Genomic DNA, 17,735 nt, shown 5'->3' with positions numbered 1-17,735 from the left:
AGGTAGCGGCGGCCAGCGCACGATCGGGCGAGCAGGGCTCCCGGGAGGCTGATGAGTGGTCCCAAGATGGCAGCCCCCATGAGTCGCACGTGGCGGGTGGCATCGGAGATGGCGTCAAAGATGACGGCACGCGTGGGTTGCGCGTGACTGGTGGAGTACAAGATGGCGTTAAAGTTGACGGCCCCCATGAGTCGCACGTGGTGGCCGAAATCGAAGATGGCGGTGGAGATGGCGGCGCCCACGGGTCGCACATGGCAGGTGGTGGGGCTGCTGGGGGCGGCCCCGGCAGGCAGCTCTACTGGGCCTAGGAGTTTTCGGGAGAGATCGGGCCTGGCAGACTTTGCAAAGTGGCCTTTCCTCCCACACCCGTTGCAAGTCGCGTTCCGTGCAGGGCAGCGTTGTCTGGGATGATTACCCTGGCCACAAAAGTAGCACCTCGGTCTTCCGGCGCTGGCGGGCTGCTGCGCGGCACAGGCTTGCGCCGCACTCGAGTCGGGTGATGGTGGCGCCCACGAGGTCCACGAGGGTGCCGCGCGGTCGGAGGTGTAGGCCTCCATGTTCTGGAAGGCCACCTCCAGCGAGTTTGAGAGCTGCACTGTCTCTGGGAGGCTGAGTGTATCCCCTTCTAGCAACCGCTGGCGGATGTAGTTTGATTTCATGCCTGCGACATAACCGTCCCTGACCAACAGCTCCGCGTGTTGGGTAGCCAATACCGCCTGGCAGTCACAGTTCCGGCAGAGTACCCGCAAGGCACGCAAGAATTCTGCTAGTGATTCCCCAGGACGTTGTCGTCTCGTGGCAAGAAGGTGCCTAGCATACACTTCGTTTACCAACTTTACATAGTGTCCCTTCAGCAGCATTATCGCCCCCGTATACGAGGGGGCGTCCCTGATGAGAAGAAAGACTTGCGGCTCACCCGTGCGTGGAGGATCTGCGTCTTTTGGAGGTCAGTGAAGTCTTTGTGAAGGATCCGAGGTACGCTTCGAAGCAGCTTAGCCAGTGCTCGAATGTTGCAGTGGAGTCGGCTGCCTGTGGGTCCAGCTCCAGGTAATCAGGCTTGAGTGATGAATTCATCTTAGATGTTTAGTTTATTAAATTGATATGCCATCGATGAACACATGACGAGTGGTGAACGTAACTGAGGCTTTAATACACTAAACAGCAAGCCTCCTGGCCTCGGATCCCGAAGTGAGGCAGCGGCAGAGACTAGCCACCTTTATACCGAGCCCGAGGGAGGCGGAGCCATCAGGCAGTAGGTTACCATATTACAAATAATAGTGGCAGTTTACCACAATACACATATTAAATACTACAGTGGTTCGGACCCAGCAGGGACAGTCCAGGCATGTAACAGTACAATACAATACAATACAGTGGTTACCTCTGTGACAATCTTTGCTTTCATATATAAAGCAAATGTATCAGCACTGTGTTATCTATCAGGCGGAAAGAGATAAGGGGCTAGAGGGGACCGGGGGGCGGGGGTAGCTTCTGGACAAAGTTAATATCCGAAAGAGAATGAGGCAAAGGGAATTCTGTTAAGGGAAAACAGAGCTCGCAGGTGTAAGGGGCTGGAGAAAGAGTCCTCCGAAGATCCAGGCAGGCAGGACCACTGAACCGCTCAAAGTATTTTACAGCAAAGAAAATACTTTGTGAAGTACTGTTGGGGCGATTAGATACTGTTGGGGCGGTCAGTAAGTTCCCATGATCTGTTATAATGATTGGTTTAGCAAGTAAGTTATTTCTATTGTGTGTTTGTTATTCAAATCCCCTTGGTTAGCTAACCGTTTTGCGTGTGCCAATGTTAGCAGAAGGTCCCCCGAGGGAGCTCCGAGCCGAGGCGAGAGGGAATGGGAGGAGGGAAGGAGTGAGCATTGAGAAACAGAAAGAACTGGGGAATAGGAGGAGGATAAGCATTGAAAGCAACAACAGGCTGGCGTCCAACACACGTGATGAACCTGTTTACCAAACACTATAAAAAGGGAGCAGAGCGACTTCTGTGCGGAAGCTACAAGTGTCTTTCAAATTGTAATAACTGAAGAGGGGACACGCATAAAAAAAACGCCAGCATCAATTGGCGGTAAGGTTTTGGGGCAGGTTTGGAGAGGGTCGCCCTGAAGCACTGTTGAAAGTGACAGTTCCCGGGCTCCAGAAGCTGGCGGAATGGCCACTGAACTCTTCAACAAACAGCAAACCATTCAACTCCGGCACAGGCACATCGGGTAAGTGTGACTACTGTACAGCCGCTACTCACCTTTAAATTCTACTCCTTCTGTCCCACCCCTGACCCAAATACTCGTTTCAAACGCTGTGTGTGTAATGAGAACTGGGAAGGTATGATCCCTGTGTGAGCGTTGTGACTATACTGGAGCTGCTGCTGTAATTTAGACCTCAGTCTGCCCACTGCAATCGCCGTCATTAATTACCCTTCCTGCTGTCAGCTCTTTTCTGTTGACTCCTGTATTTGCAGTAATCGGGTTTCCTAATGATACTTCAGTCCAGTGTTTTTCAAACTTATTTTTGCCAACTGGCCACCCTTCATGCCGCATGCCACGCTCACTTACTCAATCTATCCTGAGTCAAGGCAGTGTTTGGGACACTAAAGTTTTCTTGCCGGACAAGTGAGGGAAAGAAAAATCATCCAGTTCCGTGTTTTTCAAACTTTTTTTCCCAGGGCCCACTTTTACCAACCGACTGACCTTTGCGACCAACTATTCTCACTTATCTTTAATGCGACAGGTGAGCCTGCTTGGTCCTCAATCTCACTTGCTTTGTGGCATTTCCTGCTGAGGACTTCAGCTGCTGATTTACATCCTGGCTGCACCCTTTGAAAAAAAAATCAAGAGGTTTGTCCTCCAACTTGTCTTCAAATGCCTTTGAAGTTTTGAGGGTTTTAAACTCTCATTTGCCTGTACTTCCCTGCATTTAAAACACATGGGCTTTGTATCCTGATTTGCATTGACACAATTAACAGAGCAATACCTAAACCAGTCATCTTTATACTGCTTTGTTCCCAGTTTCATTTTTTTCTTTGTCGGCTGTTCACCAGAGGCCCTGGAGCTCTGTACAGAGCTAACACTAGCATTGTTCTGTCCCACCGTGGACTCTCCTGAGCAGCTCTCTCCAGCAGATTCAGTTATAAGTTCCTGGCCAGGAGGTACACTGTCTGTGTCACGGGTCCTCTCTTCTTTATAACAAAATGATCCATCTTCAGTTCTTCACAGTTCCTTGCCTTCTCGCTCGCAGCTAGAAAATGGAGTGTACATCTTGGGTGCATGACCTGCTCTTTGCCGCCGCTTCTGGCTTGAAGACTGCATCGTTCCATTTAAAAGCTGGCTGCATCCGGCATTCCCAATTTAAAAGTTGGTCGTGGCCATTGGGCGCTGTGGCCAATCGCTCCGCAATCCTCCCAACACCTGCCGCGCCAACCCGCACTTTGAAAAACCCGATCTAGTTTTCCTGTTCTTAATCACTATCCAGTAGCCGCAGGGGCGTTGAATAGCTGTGATGGAATTCTATCGAGCTGAAATGTTCAGCCATTTCTTTTTTTTATGTTGCCTGGCTGGCTGAGTGTTTATAGGTTCTACGTTTGTAAGCTTCAGCTGCCGTACGCGGCCCTGCACTGCCGGCCGCGGGTCCGCACATATACGCGGCAGCCGGCTGCCGGCCCACGCATGCGCACGGTGGCCGCTTCCCGCCGGCACCGCGCAACATGGTGGAGCCACACAGCGGGCCAGCGCAGAAGAAGGTATACCACCCCCCCCCCCCCCCCCCCCCAAGGATCGCGCACGCCCGCAGATCGGTAGCCCCCGATCGCGAGCCTGGCTGTTGTGGAGCATGCCCGGAGTCTGATCCCCTTTTTCTCCCACCAGGATGGCAACGCGGCCGCGGGTCCGAGCTCCCGCCGGGTGGAACCATGTTAGAACCACGCCGGCGAGAACTCAGCCGGTCGACCGTGAAGAATCGCCGCAGGCGCCTCTTTCAACGAGCCCCGACCGGCGCCGCATCGACCGCGCGCGGCTGCCGCCGATTCTCCGGTCGCCGGAGAATCGCGTCCTAGCTTCGGACCCGATCGCGGTTCTCTGAGGCTCCGTTCTCCGCCCCTGCGCCGAGCGCCTTTTCGGCGCGAAAGTTCGGAGAATCCTGGCCCTGGTATCTTCCATATTCAAAGTGTTGAAACCGCTGAGGGTTGTGTTAGCTGGCTGAGTTGTGTGATTGAATACATCCGCCTTCGCAGTCATGTGAAATTAGCACAAGTGGACAGGCATTTAATTAAAATAGACAGAGACGTGACTGACAGTTTTTGTGGGCAGTGCTGTGGAGGGGTGAAAAACAAATATGCACTGACTCTCAAAACAGTCTGAATTCCATCTGCAAGTCTTGTTTTTTTTAATAAACATTTTATGAGGTATTTTTGGTATAGTAACAACAACCAAATAAACAATATACATGAAACCATAAACATAGTGCAAAAGCCATTTACCTCTCGTACAGGTCCCACCCTTATTGACCCCCTACTGAGTGCTGAATTTGGTGCATTTGAGTGCGATAGTGAGAGTTTGGTGACCGAGGGAGTATAAGGCTTCATTTTTATCTAAAGTTTAGTCTTTCTTTTATTTAGTTAATTAACTTAAAAGTTGCTGTTTGGTTTAGAAGAAGGTGAATTTTCAATAAGCTTTAAACAGGCTTCTACTTGTAGGCACTTGCAGCTGGAGCTTGTTAATTAGTTAATTGGATTAGGCCAGTTTTCAGAGGCTAGATTCACAGTATAAAAGTGATCCCCTACAGTGCAGACTGTTTGCACTGAGTGCTGAATTTGGTGCATTTGAGTGCGATAGTGAGTTTGGTGACCGAGGGAGTGCTGAATTTGGTGCATTTGAGTGCGATAGTGAGTTTGGTGACCGAGGGAGTGCTGAATTTGGTGCATTTGAGTGCGATAGTGAGAGTTTGGTGACCGAGGGAGTTAGGTGAGGAGGGAGTAAGGTGCTTGTTTCATTTTGTTTCCGACATTTCCGCAAAGAGTGCAAAGCGAGCCAGGAGTTTACAGAAAGTGTAGCTGACTGGGAGCAGGGCCGGAGGGCGGAGATCTAGTTAGTCCACAGGGCAGCTATATTCTGTCAGGTAAGAGGGGATGGAGGCTAGGCCAGTTACATGCTCCTCCTGTTGGAATGAGTGGTGAGGGATACCACCAGTGTCCCCACTGACTATACCTGCGGGAAGTGCACCCAACTTCAGCTCCTCAAAGACCGTGTTAGGGAACTGGAGCTGAAGCTGGATGAACTTCGGATCATCCGGGAGGCAGAGGGGGTGATTGAGAAGAGTTACAAGGAGGTAACCACACCCAAGGTACAGGACAAGAATAGCTGGGTTACAGTCAGGGGGGAAAAAAACAAACAGGCAGAAAGTGCAGGGATCCCTCGTGGCCGTTCCCCTTCAAAACAAGTATACCGTTTTGGATGCTGTTGGGGGGGATGACCTACCGGGGGAAGGCCCTAGCGACCAGGTCTCTGGCACTGAGTCTGGCTCTGGGGCTCAGAAGAGAAGGGGGGAGAATAGAAAAGCAATAGTTGTAGGAGATTCAATGGTTAGGGGAATAGATAGGAGATTCTGTGGTCGCGAGCGAGACTCCCAGAAGGTATGTTGCCTCCCGGGTGCCAGGGCCAGGGATGTCTCGGATCGTGTCTTCAGGATCCTTAAGGGGGAGGGCGAGCAGCCAGAAGTCGTGGTGCACATTGGTACCAACGACATAGGTAGGAAAAGGGGTGTGGAGGTAATAAACACGTTTAGGGAGTTAGGCTGGAAGTTAAAAGCCAGGACAGACAGAGTTGTCATCTCTGGTTTGTTGCCGGTGCCACGTGATAGCGAGGCTAGGAATAGGGAGAGAGTGCAGTTGAGCACGTGGCTGCAGGAATGGTGTAGGAGGGAGGGCTTCAGGTATTTGGATAATTGGAGCGCATTCTGGGGAAGGTGGGACCTGTACAAGCAGGAAGGGTTGCATCTGAACCAGAGGGGCACCAATGTCCTGGGAGGGAGGTTTTCTAGTACTCTTCGGGAGGGTTTAAACTAATTTGGCAGGGAATGGGAACCGGATTTGTAGTCCAGCAACTAAGGTAGCCGATATTCAGGACGCCAAAGCGTGTAATGAGGCAGTGGGGAAGGGAACACTGACAAAGGAGAGTACTTGCAGGCACGGAGATGGGTTGAAGTGTTTATACTTCAACGCAAGAAGCATCAGGAATAAGGTGGGTGAACTTAAGACATGGATCGGTACTTAGGACTACGATGTGATGGCGAACACGGAAACGTGGATAGAAGAGGGGCAGAAATGGTTGTTGGAGGTCCCTGGTTATAGATGTTTCAATAAGATTAGGGAGGGTGGTAAAAGAGGTGGGGGGGTGGCATTATTAATTAGAGATAGTATAACAGCTGCAGAAAGGCAGTTCGAGGAGTATCACCCTATTGAGGTAGTATGGGTTGAAGTCAGAAATAGGAAAGGAGCAGTCACCTTGTTAGGAGTTTTCTATAGGCCCCCCAATAGTAGCAGAGATGTGGAGGAACAGATTTTGGAAAGGTGCAGAAGTCATAGGGTAGTAGTCATGGGAGACTTTGACTTCCCAAATATTGAGTGGAAACTCTTTAGATCAAATAGTTTGGATGGGGTGGTGTTTGTGCAGTGTGTCCAGGAAGCTTTTCTAACACAGTATGTAGATTGTCCGACCAGAGGAGGGGCAATATTGGATTTAGTACTGGGTAATGAGCCAGGGCAAGTGATAGATTTGTTAGTGGGGGAGCATTTTGGAGATAGTGACCACAATTCTGTGACTTTCACTTTAGTAATGGAGAGGGATAGGTACGTGCAACAGGGCAAGGTTTACAATTGGGGGAAGGGTAAATACGATGTTGTCAGACAAGAATTGAAGTGCATAAGTTGGGAACATAGGCTGGCAGGGAAGGACACAAGTGAAATGTGGAACTTGTTCAAGGAACAGGTGCTACGTGTCCTTGATATGTATGTCCCTGTCAGGCAGGGAAGAGATGGTCGAGTGAGGGAACCATGGTTGACAAGAGAGGTTGAATGTCTTGTTAAGAGGAAAAAGGAGACTTATGTAAGGCTGAGGAAACCAGGTTCAGACAGGGCACTGGAGGGATACAAGATAGCCAGGAGGGAACTGAAGAAAGGGATTAGGAGAGCTAAGAGGGCATGAACAATCTTTGGCGGGTAGGATCAAGGAAAACCCCAAGGCCTTTTACACATATGTGAGAAATATGAGAATGACTAGAGCGAGGGTAGGTCCGATCAAGGACAGTAGCGGGAGATTGTGTATTGAGTCTGAAGAGATAGGAGAGGTCTTGAACGAGTACTTTTCTTCTGTATTTACAAATGAGAGGGGCCATATTGTTGGAGAGGACAGTGTGAAACAGATTGGTAAGCTCGAGGAAATACTTGATAGGAAGGAAGATGTGTTGGGCATTTTGAAAAACTTGAGGATAGACAAGTCCCCCGGGCCTGACGGCATATATCCAAGGATTCTATGGGAAGCAAGAGATGAAATTGCAGAGCCATTGGCAATGATCTTTTCGTCCTCACTGTCAACAGGGGTGGTACCAGGGGATTGGAGAGTAGCGAATGTCGTGCCCCTGTTCAAAAAAGGAACTAGGGATAACCCTGGGAATTACAGGCCAGTTAGTCTTACTTCGGTGGTAGGCAAAGTAATGGAAAGGGTACTGAAGGATAGGATTTCTGAGCATCTGGAAAGACACTGCTTGATTAGGGATAGTCAGCACGGATTTGTGAGGGGTAGGTCTTGCCTTACAAATCTTATTGAATTCTTTGAGGAGGTGACCAAGCATGTGGATGAAGGTAAAGCAGTGGATGTAGTGTACATGGATTTTAGTAAGGCATTTGATAAAGTTCCCCATGGTAGGCTTATGCAGAAAGTAAGGAGGCATGGGATAGTGGGAAATTTGGCCAGTTGGATAACGAACTGGCTAACCGATAGAAGTCAGAGTGGTGGTGGATGGCAAATATTCAGCGTGGATCCCAGTTACCAGTGGCGTACCGCAGGGATCAGTTCTGGGTCCTCTGCTGTTTGTGATTTTCATTAATGACTTGGATGAGGGAGTTGAAGGGTGGGTCAGTAAATTTGCAGACGATACGAAGATTGGTGGAGTTGTGGATAGTAAAGAGGGCTGTTGTCGGCTGCAAAGAGACATAGATAGGATGCAGAGCTGGGCTGAGAAGTGGCAGATGGAGTTTAACCCTGAAAAGTGTGAGGTTGTCCATTTTGGAAGGACAAATATGAATGCGGAATATAGGGTTAACGGTAGAGTTCTTGGCAATGTGGAGGAGCAGAGAGATCTTGGGGTCTATGTTCATACATCTTTGAAAGTTGCCACTCAAGTGGATAGAGCTGTGAAGAAGGCCTATGGTGTGCTCGCGTTCATTAACACAGGGATTGAATTTAAGAGCCGTGAGGTGATGATGCAGCTGTACAAAACTTTGGTAAGGCCACATTTGGAGTATTGTGTACAGTTCTGGTCGCCTCATTTTAGGAAGGATGTGGAAGCTTTGGAAAAGGTGCAAAGAAGATTTACCAGGATGTTGCCTGGAATGGAGAGTAGGTCTTACGAGGAAAGGTTGAGGGTGCTAGGCCTTTTCTCATTAGAACGGAGAAGGATGAGGGGTGACTTGATAGAGGTTTATAAGATGATCAGGGGAATAGATAGAGTGGACAGTCAGAGACTTTTTCCCCGGGTGGAACAAACCATTACAAGGGGACATAAATTTAAGGTGAAAGGTGGAAGATATAGGAGGGATATCAGAGGTAGGTTCTTTACCCAGAGAGTAGTGGGGGCATGGAATGCACTGCCTGTGGAAGTAGTTGAGTCGGAAACATTAGGGACCTTCAAGCAGCTATTGGATAGGTACATGGATTACGGTAAAATGATATAGTGTAAATTTATTTGTTCTCAAGGGCAGCACGGTAGCATTGTGGATAGCACAATTGCTTCACAGCTCCAGGGTCCCAGGTTCGATTCCGGCTTGGGTCACTGTCTGTGCGGAGTCTGCACGTCCTCCCCGTGTCTGCGTGGGTTTCTCCGGGTGCTCTGGTTTCCTCCCACAGTCCAAAGATGTGCGGGTTAGGTGAATTGGCCAATGATAAATTGCCCTTAATGTCCAAATTGCCCTTGGTGTTGGGTGGAGGTGTTGAGTTTGGGTAGGGTGCTCTTTCCAAGAGCTGGTGCAGACTCAAAGGGCCGAATGGCCTCCTTCTGCACTGTAAATTCAATGATAATCTATGATTAATCTAGGACAAAGGTTCGGCACAACATCGTGGGCCGAAGGGCCTGTTCTGTGCTGTATTTTCTATGTTCTATGTACTCTAATCTAAACTACTCCCCTTCCCCCGGCCCATCTGCTGACGATTAATTTTCCGCGAAGAAGTCGACAAAGGTTGCTACCTCCGGGTGAACCCTAACAGTGACCCTCTCAAGGCAAACTTGATTTTCTCCAAACAGAGAAAGCTAGCCATGTCCGATAGCCAGGTCTCCGACTTCGGGGGCTTTGAATCCGTCCATGCTAATAGTATCCGTCTCCGGGCTACCAGGGAAGCAAAGGCCAGAACGTCTGCCTCTTTCTCCTCCTGGATTCCCGGGCCTTCTGACACCCCAAAAATCGCCACCTCTGGACTCAGTGCCACCTTTGTTTTTAACACTGGACATGACGTCTGCAAATCCCCGCCAAAATCCCCTAAGCTTTGGACATGTCCAAAACATGTGGACATGGTTCGCTGGTCCTCCCGCACATTTTGCGCACCTGTCCTCCAACCCAAAGAATCTACTCATCTGGGCCACTGTCATGTGAGCCCGGTGAACAACCTTGAATTGTATCAGGCTGAGCATGGCACATGTTGCGGACGTGTTGACTCTACTCGCGGGTCTGCCCATAGACCATCCTCTATCTCATCTCCCAGCTCCTCATCCCACTTGCGCTTCAGCTCCTCGGTCTGTGTCTCCTCCGATCCCATAAGCTCCTTTATAGATGTCCGAGATGCTCCCTTCTCCTACCCACCCTCAGGAAACTACCCTGTCCTGAATCCTCCTTAGCGGTAGGAGGGGGAAGGTTGACACCTGTTTATGAAGGAAGTCCCGCACCTGCAGATACCTGAATTAGTTTCCCCTCGCCAACCAAACTTTTCCTCCAATGCCCTTGTACTCGGAAAGCTCCCCTCGATGAACATATCCCTCATCCTCTCAATCCCCACTCTCTGCCATAACTGGAACTCCCTGTCCATACTCCCCGGGGCAAACCGGTGATTATCACAGATTGGGGCCCAGACCGATGCTCCCACATGCTGCCTCCACTGGCCCCAAACTCTCAGGGCTGCCACCATCACTGCACTGGTGGAGTACCGTGCCGGTGGGAACGGCAGAGGCGCAGTTACCAATGCCCCCAAACTGGTGCCATTACATGAAGCCACCTCCATACGCTCCCATGCCAACCCCTCCCCCACCACCCACTTCCTGATCATGGCTATATTAGCCGCCGAGTAATAGTTGCTAAAATTTGGCAGCGCCAGCCCGCCCTCTCCCCGACTCCGCTCAAGCATTACCTTCCTTACTCGCAGGGTCTTGCCCGCCCAGACGAAGCCCGTGATCACTCTGTTGACCCACTTAAAAAAGGATTGCGGAATAAAGATGGGGAGACACTGAAATACAAATAGGAATCTCGGCCGGACCGTCACCTTCACCGTTTGCACCCTCCCAGCCAGAGACAACGGAAACGCGTCCCATCTCCGGAAATCGTCCTTCATTTGGTCCACCAGCCGGGCCAGATCCAATTTATGCAGCCGGTCCCATTCCCGCACCACTTGGATGCCTAGTTTCCTAAAGCTTCCCTTTACTAACTTAAACGGCAGCTCTCCCAGTCGCCTCTCCTGTCCCCTCGCCTGGACCACAAACATCTCACTCTTACCTATATTAAGCTTATACCCCGAAAACCGACCAAATTCCCCTAGAGTCCTCATGACTTCTTCCATCCCCTCTATTGGGTCTGAAACGTACTGAAACAGGTCATCCGCATAGAGCGAAACCCTGTTCTCTCCACCCCTTCGAGGCTCTCAGAGCAATTGCCAACGGTTCTATAGCCAACGCAAACAACAGTGGGGAGAGGAGGCATCCTTGTCTCGTCTAAAATAGTCCGATGTTGTCCTATTTATCCGTACACTTTCCACAGGAGCCTGATACAGTAACCTGACCCAGTCAATAAAGCCCCGCCCGAATCCGAACCTTCCCAGTATCTCCCACAGATTGTCCCATTCTACCCGATCAAAAGCCTTTTCTGCATCCATTACGATCACTACCTCCACCTCCCTACCTTCCGGGGGCATCATGATCACATTTAACAACCTTCTTACATTGGCCACCAACTGCCTGCCCTTAACACACCCCGTCTGGTCCTCCCCAATAACGTCCGAAACACAATCTTCGATCCTGGAGGACACGATTTTGTCCAGCAACTTGGCATCTACATTCAACAGGGAGATCGGCCTGTAGGACCCACACAGCTCCGGGTTCTTGTCGCGCTTAAGAATCAGCGAAATCATTGCCTGTGGCATCGTCGGGGGCAACACCCCTCTTTCCCTTGCCTCATTGAACATTCTCAACAACACCGGCAGCAATATCCCCAAGAACGTTTTATAAAACTCCATTGGGTACCCGTCCGGACTCGGGGCCTTGCCCACCTGCAGGGCCTTCCAGCCCGATTGGGGCCCCCAGCTCTTCTACCCGCTTCCCATCCACCTTTGGGAAATTCAGCCCCTCCAAGATGTGCCTCATCCCCTCCGGCCCTGTAGGGGGTTCCGACCTGTACAGCTTGCTGTAGAAGTCCCTAAAGGCCTGATTCACCCCTACTGAATCACCAACCAGGTTCCTGAGTCCGTTCTTTACTTTCCCTATTTCCCTAGCTGCCTCCCTCTTCCTAAGCTGCTGTGCAAGCATTCTGCTGGCCTTCTCTCCATGTTCATAGATCGCCCTCCTCGCCTTTCTCAGCTGCTGCACCCCCCTCCCTGTGGTTAACAAGCTAAACTCTGCCTGTAACCTACGCCATTCTCTTAAAAGCCCTGCCTCTGGGGTCTCCGCATACCTCCTATCGATATGTAGTATCTCCTTTACCAGTCGGTCCATCTCTGTCCTGTCCACCTTCTCCGCTGGGCCCGTATCGAGATCAGCTCCCCCCTGACCACCGCCTTTCTCTGTCCTGTCCACCTTCTCCACTGGGCCCGTATCGAGATCAGCTCCCCCCTGACCACCGCCTTTCTCTGTCCTGTCCACCTTCTCCGCTGGGCCCGTATCGAGATCAGCTCCCCCCTGACCACCGCCTTTCTCTGTCCTGTCCACCTTCTCCGCTGGGCCCGTATCGAGATCAGCTCCCCCCTGACCACCGCCTTCAGTGCTTCACAGACCACCACTTCTGAAATTTCCCCCGCATTGACCTGCAGGTAGTTCTGAATACATTTCCTCAGCCGCTCGCACACCCCTTCGTCAGCCAAAAGTCCCACATCTAACCTCCAGTGCGGGCGCTGGTTACTGTCCTGCAGGTCAACTTAATGCGGAGCATGGTCTGAGATTGTGATCGCCGAGTACCCTGTGTCCACCACCCCTGCCAGCAAGGCCCTGCTCAAAATGAAGAAATCAATCCGGGAATACACTTTATGCACGTGTGAGTAGAAGGAGAACTCCTTCACCCACGGCTGCCCAAATCTCCATGGATCCACCCCCCTCCCCATCAGCTCCATGAACCCTCTTAGTTCCCTGTATGCTTCATCCGATGCCAGTGCTTATGTAGTTACATTGTATACCTTGTGTTGCCCTATTATGTATTTTATTTTATTCCTTTTTCTTCCCATGTACTTAATGATCTGTTGAGCTGCTCGCAGAAAAATACTTTTCACTGTACCTCGGTACACGTGACAATAAACAAATCCAATGCAATGCGTTGCCATTGCTGGCACCCTGCCCGTTCTCGCGCTTGACCGGTCCAAACCAGGGTCAATAACTGTGTTGAAGCCCCCTCCCATGACCAACCTGTCCGAGTCCAGGTCCGGTATCTTCCCCAGCATCCTCTTTATAAACTCCACATCATCCCAATTTGGCGCATACACATTTACTAATACCACCTGCACTCCCCCTAGCTTCCCACTAACCATAATGTATCGACCTCCCACATCCGAGACTATTCTACCTGCCTCAAACACCACCCGCTTATTGATCAGGATCGCGACCCCTCTAGTTTTTGAATCTAGTCTCGAGTGAAAGACCTGACTGACCCAGCCTTTCCTCAGTCTAACCTGGTCCATTACTCTAAGGTGCATCTCCTGCAACATAACCACTTCCGCCTTCAGTCCCCTAATATGCGCGAACACACGTGCCCTTTTGACCGGCCCATTTAACCCTCGAACATTCCAGGTGATCAGCCTAGTTGGGGGACTCATTGCCCCTTCGCCGATCAGCCATCCCCGTTTTTAGGCCCGCCTCCAGCCCGTGCTCTGCGCCTCCACCGGTCCATCCCCAGGCAATCCCCAACCTGCTCTCTGTCCCTCAGCCCAAGTCCCTCCCTCGTCAGCAGAAAATGCCCCCCCCCCCCCCCCCCCCAGTAACAACACCCTGTAACCCAACCCCTTTACTAAACCAAACATATGCACACACCCCACTGTGCTTCCGAGAGCTAGTTCACCCAGCTAGCTTGCTGGCCCCCATCCCTGGTGCCAGATAGTCTCCCACCTATTGTCCACCCCCCCCCGCTCATACACACAAACTCCAACATCAAACAATCCCCACACAATTGCCCAACAGAAAAACACCAAGATCAAAACAAGCACACCTCCATCCCCCAACAGTGCAAATGAAAACCTTAACTCACTCAGCTCTACCGCTGGTTCCAAATCAATGCAAACGGCATCACAAACATCTTCCATGATACGCAAAACGAGAAACTTTTTACAAAAACCGAGAAACGAAAGGAAAAAACAAAAACATGAATGTTGCAGCCAAGTTCAAAAGTTCTCAATCCATCACCAACCCTTTCTTTTTCACAAAGTCCAACGTGTCCTCAGGCGACTCGAAGTATAAGTGCTGATCCTCATGCGGGACCCAGAGACGGGCTGGGTATAACAGTCCGAACTTCACCTTTTTCTTAAAAAGGATCGACCTGATCTGGTTGAAGCCTGCTCTTCTCCTGGCCACCTCTACACTCAGGTCCTGGTAAACCCGCAGGATCCAATTGTCCCACTTACAGCTCCGTGTCTGCTTGGCCCACTGTAGAATGCGCTCTTTATCCGAGAACCTGTGGAATCTCACCACCGTTGCCCTTGGGGGGTGGGGGGGGGGAAATCTCCCATTCGCGGCTTCCTCACGAGTGCTCTGTGAGCCCTGTCCACCTCCAAGGGCCAGGAGAATGCCCCATCCCCCAGCAGCTTTACAAACATATCTGCGATGTATGCCCCAGCGTACGCTCCTTTGGACCCCTCCGGGAGCCTGACGATTCTTGGGTTCTGCCGGCGGGACCTATTTTCTAGGTCCTCCACCTTCTCCAGGAGCTTCTTCTGCTGGTCTCGCAGCATCCCCACCTCCAGCTCCACCGCAGTCTGTTGTTCCTCCTGCTCAGCCAGTGCCTTCTCCACCTTCTGGATCACCCGATCCTGGGCGTCCAATCTAAGCTTCAACCGCTCAATCGACTCTCTTATCGGGTCCAAGCAGTCCCGTTTCTGCATAGCAAAGTCTTCCTGAATGACTTGCATCAGCTGCTCCATAGACTGCTGGGTCGACAAGCCAGAGGTCCGAACCTCCGCCATGCTGTCTTCTGTTGCAACTACAGCCCAATCCTTCTCTATCTTTTTGTTTCTGCCCTTACGAACACTTTTGGTCCTTCTCTGTATGCACCGAAGTGGGAATTCAGTAAACAATTGCCACTAACATCCGTTTTACAATTCAAATCCGGTAGAAAAACAGGGGAAAGGTCCAAAAGTCCGACCAGAGCGAGAGCCACCAGGTGTGCGACTTACTCCTCCATAGCCGCCACCGGAACCTGCAAGTCTTTCCAAACATTCCCAATGCTCAATTATATTATGTAGTTAGAACTGAATTTCGGATGGGGGCATATAAATCTGCCTCCGAGACAATGTGCAATTTCCCCTTGCTCAGTTAGTGAGAGTTGGAGACTCCTTCCCTTCTTGGGCTGTGCTCCCGTTGTTCTTTATAGGAGTGGCCCCCTTTCATTTATCCCTTAATTAATTTCAGTTCTTCTAATTAGTTGGTTGGCCCTATAACACGGCAATAGACCGATAATATTAACCACAATGTTTATGATCTTACCAATCCTTTAAAAGATAAGTTGCCACTTGCGCGTTAACAATTTGGGAGGTTAATCAAGTGCCACCTTAACACCCTTCATTATCAGCAGCCGGCTTTATCACATTTCCAGGCAGAAATGCTGAGCACAAATTAGGGAAGGATTTTAAGATATGAAGCCCGGTTCTGTTCTCAGCTACAGTGGTTGACACAAAGTCACTTCTCTCGAGTTGCATTCACTCTATTGTGATCTTCCTGATAAATCTACGTCCATCAGCTCCTATGTCCCTGAAACCAAATACAGTGCACTGAAATTACTTCTTTAAAATAACTAAAGGACAAATATGAATAAACATTAATCTGCTACAATAAACCCAAATTCCGAACGGTCAAATCTGTCCTCATTGTAATCCGTTGTTTAAGGAGAGGACCGAATTGACATTTTAGGCCAGATTTTCCCTGCAGGTTTCTGAATGCTGCATTGGGATACTCTGCATTCGCGGCTGATGTTTGCAGCAAGAAGCAATTTGATCCTGCGACCTGCACTTTGAAAAACCCTGCTTTAGTCTAAAGTTCTGTGTGGGTGTGGAATAAAAGCTGAAAAAGGTGGCACCACTCAGCAGTTAGGGCGGTACAATGGCACAGTGGTTAGCACTGCAGCCTCACAGCACCAGGAACGTGGGTTCAATTCCGACCTTGCGTGACTGTCTGTGTGGAGTCTGCACCTTCTCCCTGTGTCTGCGTGGGTTTCCTCCGGGTGCTCCGGTTTCCTCACACAGTCCAAAGATGTTCAGTTTAGGTGGATTGGACATGCTAAATTGCCCTTAGTGTCCAAGGATATGTAGGATAGGGTAGGGGAGTGGGCCGAGGCGGCGTGCTCTTTCAGAGGGTTGGTGCGACTCTGTGGGCTGAAGGCCGCCTCCTCCTGCACTGTAGGAATTCTCTGGTTCTAAGGTGCTGCACGTGATTAGCTATTGAGCTGAGGAACAGTGGGGAGGGCAGGGAATATAGGAAGGTCTGTGTTTTGTCGTGTGGAGGGCATGTGATTAAATTGACAATTTTTTTTTTAAATGGAAATATTCACTCGAGCAGCATCTGAAGAAAAAACTTTGCATCTAAATAGCTCCTTTGATGATCTCCAGGTGTCTCCGGACACTTTGCAGACAATGAAGTATTTGTATAGTTACTGATGAAGGAAATCCGCCAGCCAATTTACACACACTGAGCTCCCACAAAGAGCATTGTGATATTGGTCAGGTAATCCCTTTGTATGATATTGATTTGAGGGTGGAATATTGGCCAGGACACCAGCTCCCCAGCTCTTCTTCAAAACACTGCCATGGATCCTGTACATGCATTTTGAAAGAGCAGATGGTTCCCAGCTCTCCCAGAAGACAGGACCACCCACAATGCAGCACTGGAATGCCAGCCTTTTTGTGCTGATATAAAGAGATCAGGTGGGGCTGAGTTAAATAGTACTCTTTGAATCCGAAGGCTGTGGGTTCCCCTCTCCCGAGACTTGAGCACAAAATTAAACCAGACGAAAGACGTTTAACAAGGAGCCCTCTATCCTGTTCCACAAAGATGTGATTTGCTGGTTCACTCAGTGCCCATTTTGTGAAGAGCAGAGGTTTGCATGGTGTACCTTTTTAAGGAGTGGGCTGAATAAGGACAAAATGGAAGACTTTTATTTGAATATGAAAAAATAACATTGAAGGGGCAAAGTTTGGAATGCTGTCTCCCATGTCAGATTTTTCTCAATGAAAATCTGCCAGCTTGGAGGTTGTTCAGTTTCTCATTTGTGAATTGGGGCCCCAGCGCCAATGCAAAATTGTGCATCAGATAAGCAGAGTTTATGCTGCACATGATCCAGCCATTTCTTCCCAGTCATCAGTGGCCTCACCTGTGATACTTTAACTGGTCAGCCTGGTCCAGAGAAAAATGGCAGGCTGCTGTGGGCTGGGAGTGCGGACCCAGTTTCACCCCACTCCATGCCTATGACCCACCTATGTGCCACCTTGGCATCAGAGCCAAATGACCCTTGGCTCCCAACTGGCAATATGCATCTGGTCATCCAATTTCTTTCCCACAAAAAATACATTCCGGTGACTGGGATGTGCTGAGCGGATGCACAAAAGGTGTCTCTCCCCCTGGAAACTTGGATTTAGGCACGTCCAACCCAAAATAGCCCACTAAATCTGGAGGGGTGGGGGGGACCCTCCCCCTCCCCCTCCCCCTCCCCCAACACCATCAAGACATGCCAAGCAGCAGCAACCCAAGGGGCCGAAGAGACAGCAAAGGCAGTAAGAGCTGTTCGAGGTGGACCAAGGCGATGCCAAGCATGTAGGGCAACAAGGTCATGCCATGCTGAGCAAGAAGGACGGCTG

At 50.3% G+C, this 17,735-nt stretch overlaps 1 protein-coding gene across 2 annotated transcripts in view; it reads left to right on the top strand.

The window, feature by feature from the left end:
* Positions 1-1,796: 1,796 nt before the first annotated feature.
* Positions 1,797-17,735, top strand: part of LOC140408743 (ethanolamine-phosphate phospho-lyase-like) — a 58,406-nt gene continuing 42,467 nt past the window's right edge. The window contains exon 1 of one of the 2 annotated variants that reach the window (XM_072496374.1): positions 1,797-2,222. In XM_072496374.1, coding sequence (XP_072352475.1) covers positions 2,164-2,222 — 59 coding nt within the window. In that variant the 5' untranslated portion in view covers positions 1,797-2,163. The remainder of the gene's footprint in view (positions 2,223-17,735) is intronic. The other variant, XM_072496373.1, reaches the window with a different exon arrangement.

Source organism: Scyliorhinus torazame, chromosome 3 (genome assembly GCF_047496885.1).
Source record: "Scyliorhinus torazame isolate Kashiwa2021f chromosome 3, sScyTor2.1, whole genome shotgun sequence".
Classification (NCBI taxonomy): Eukaryota; Metazoa; Chordata; class Chondrichthyes; order Carcharhiniformes; family Scyliorhinidae; genus Scyliorhinus; species Scyliorhinus torazame.
Note: the sequence above shows the minus strand (reverse complement) of the source record. Positions and strands in the feature narration are given on the sequence as shown.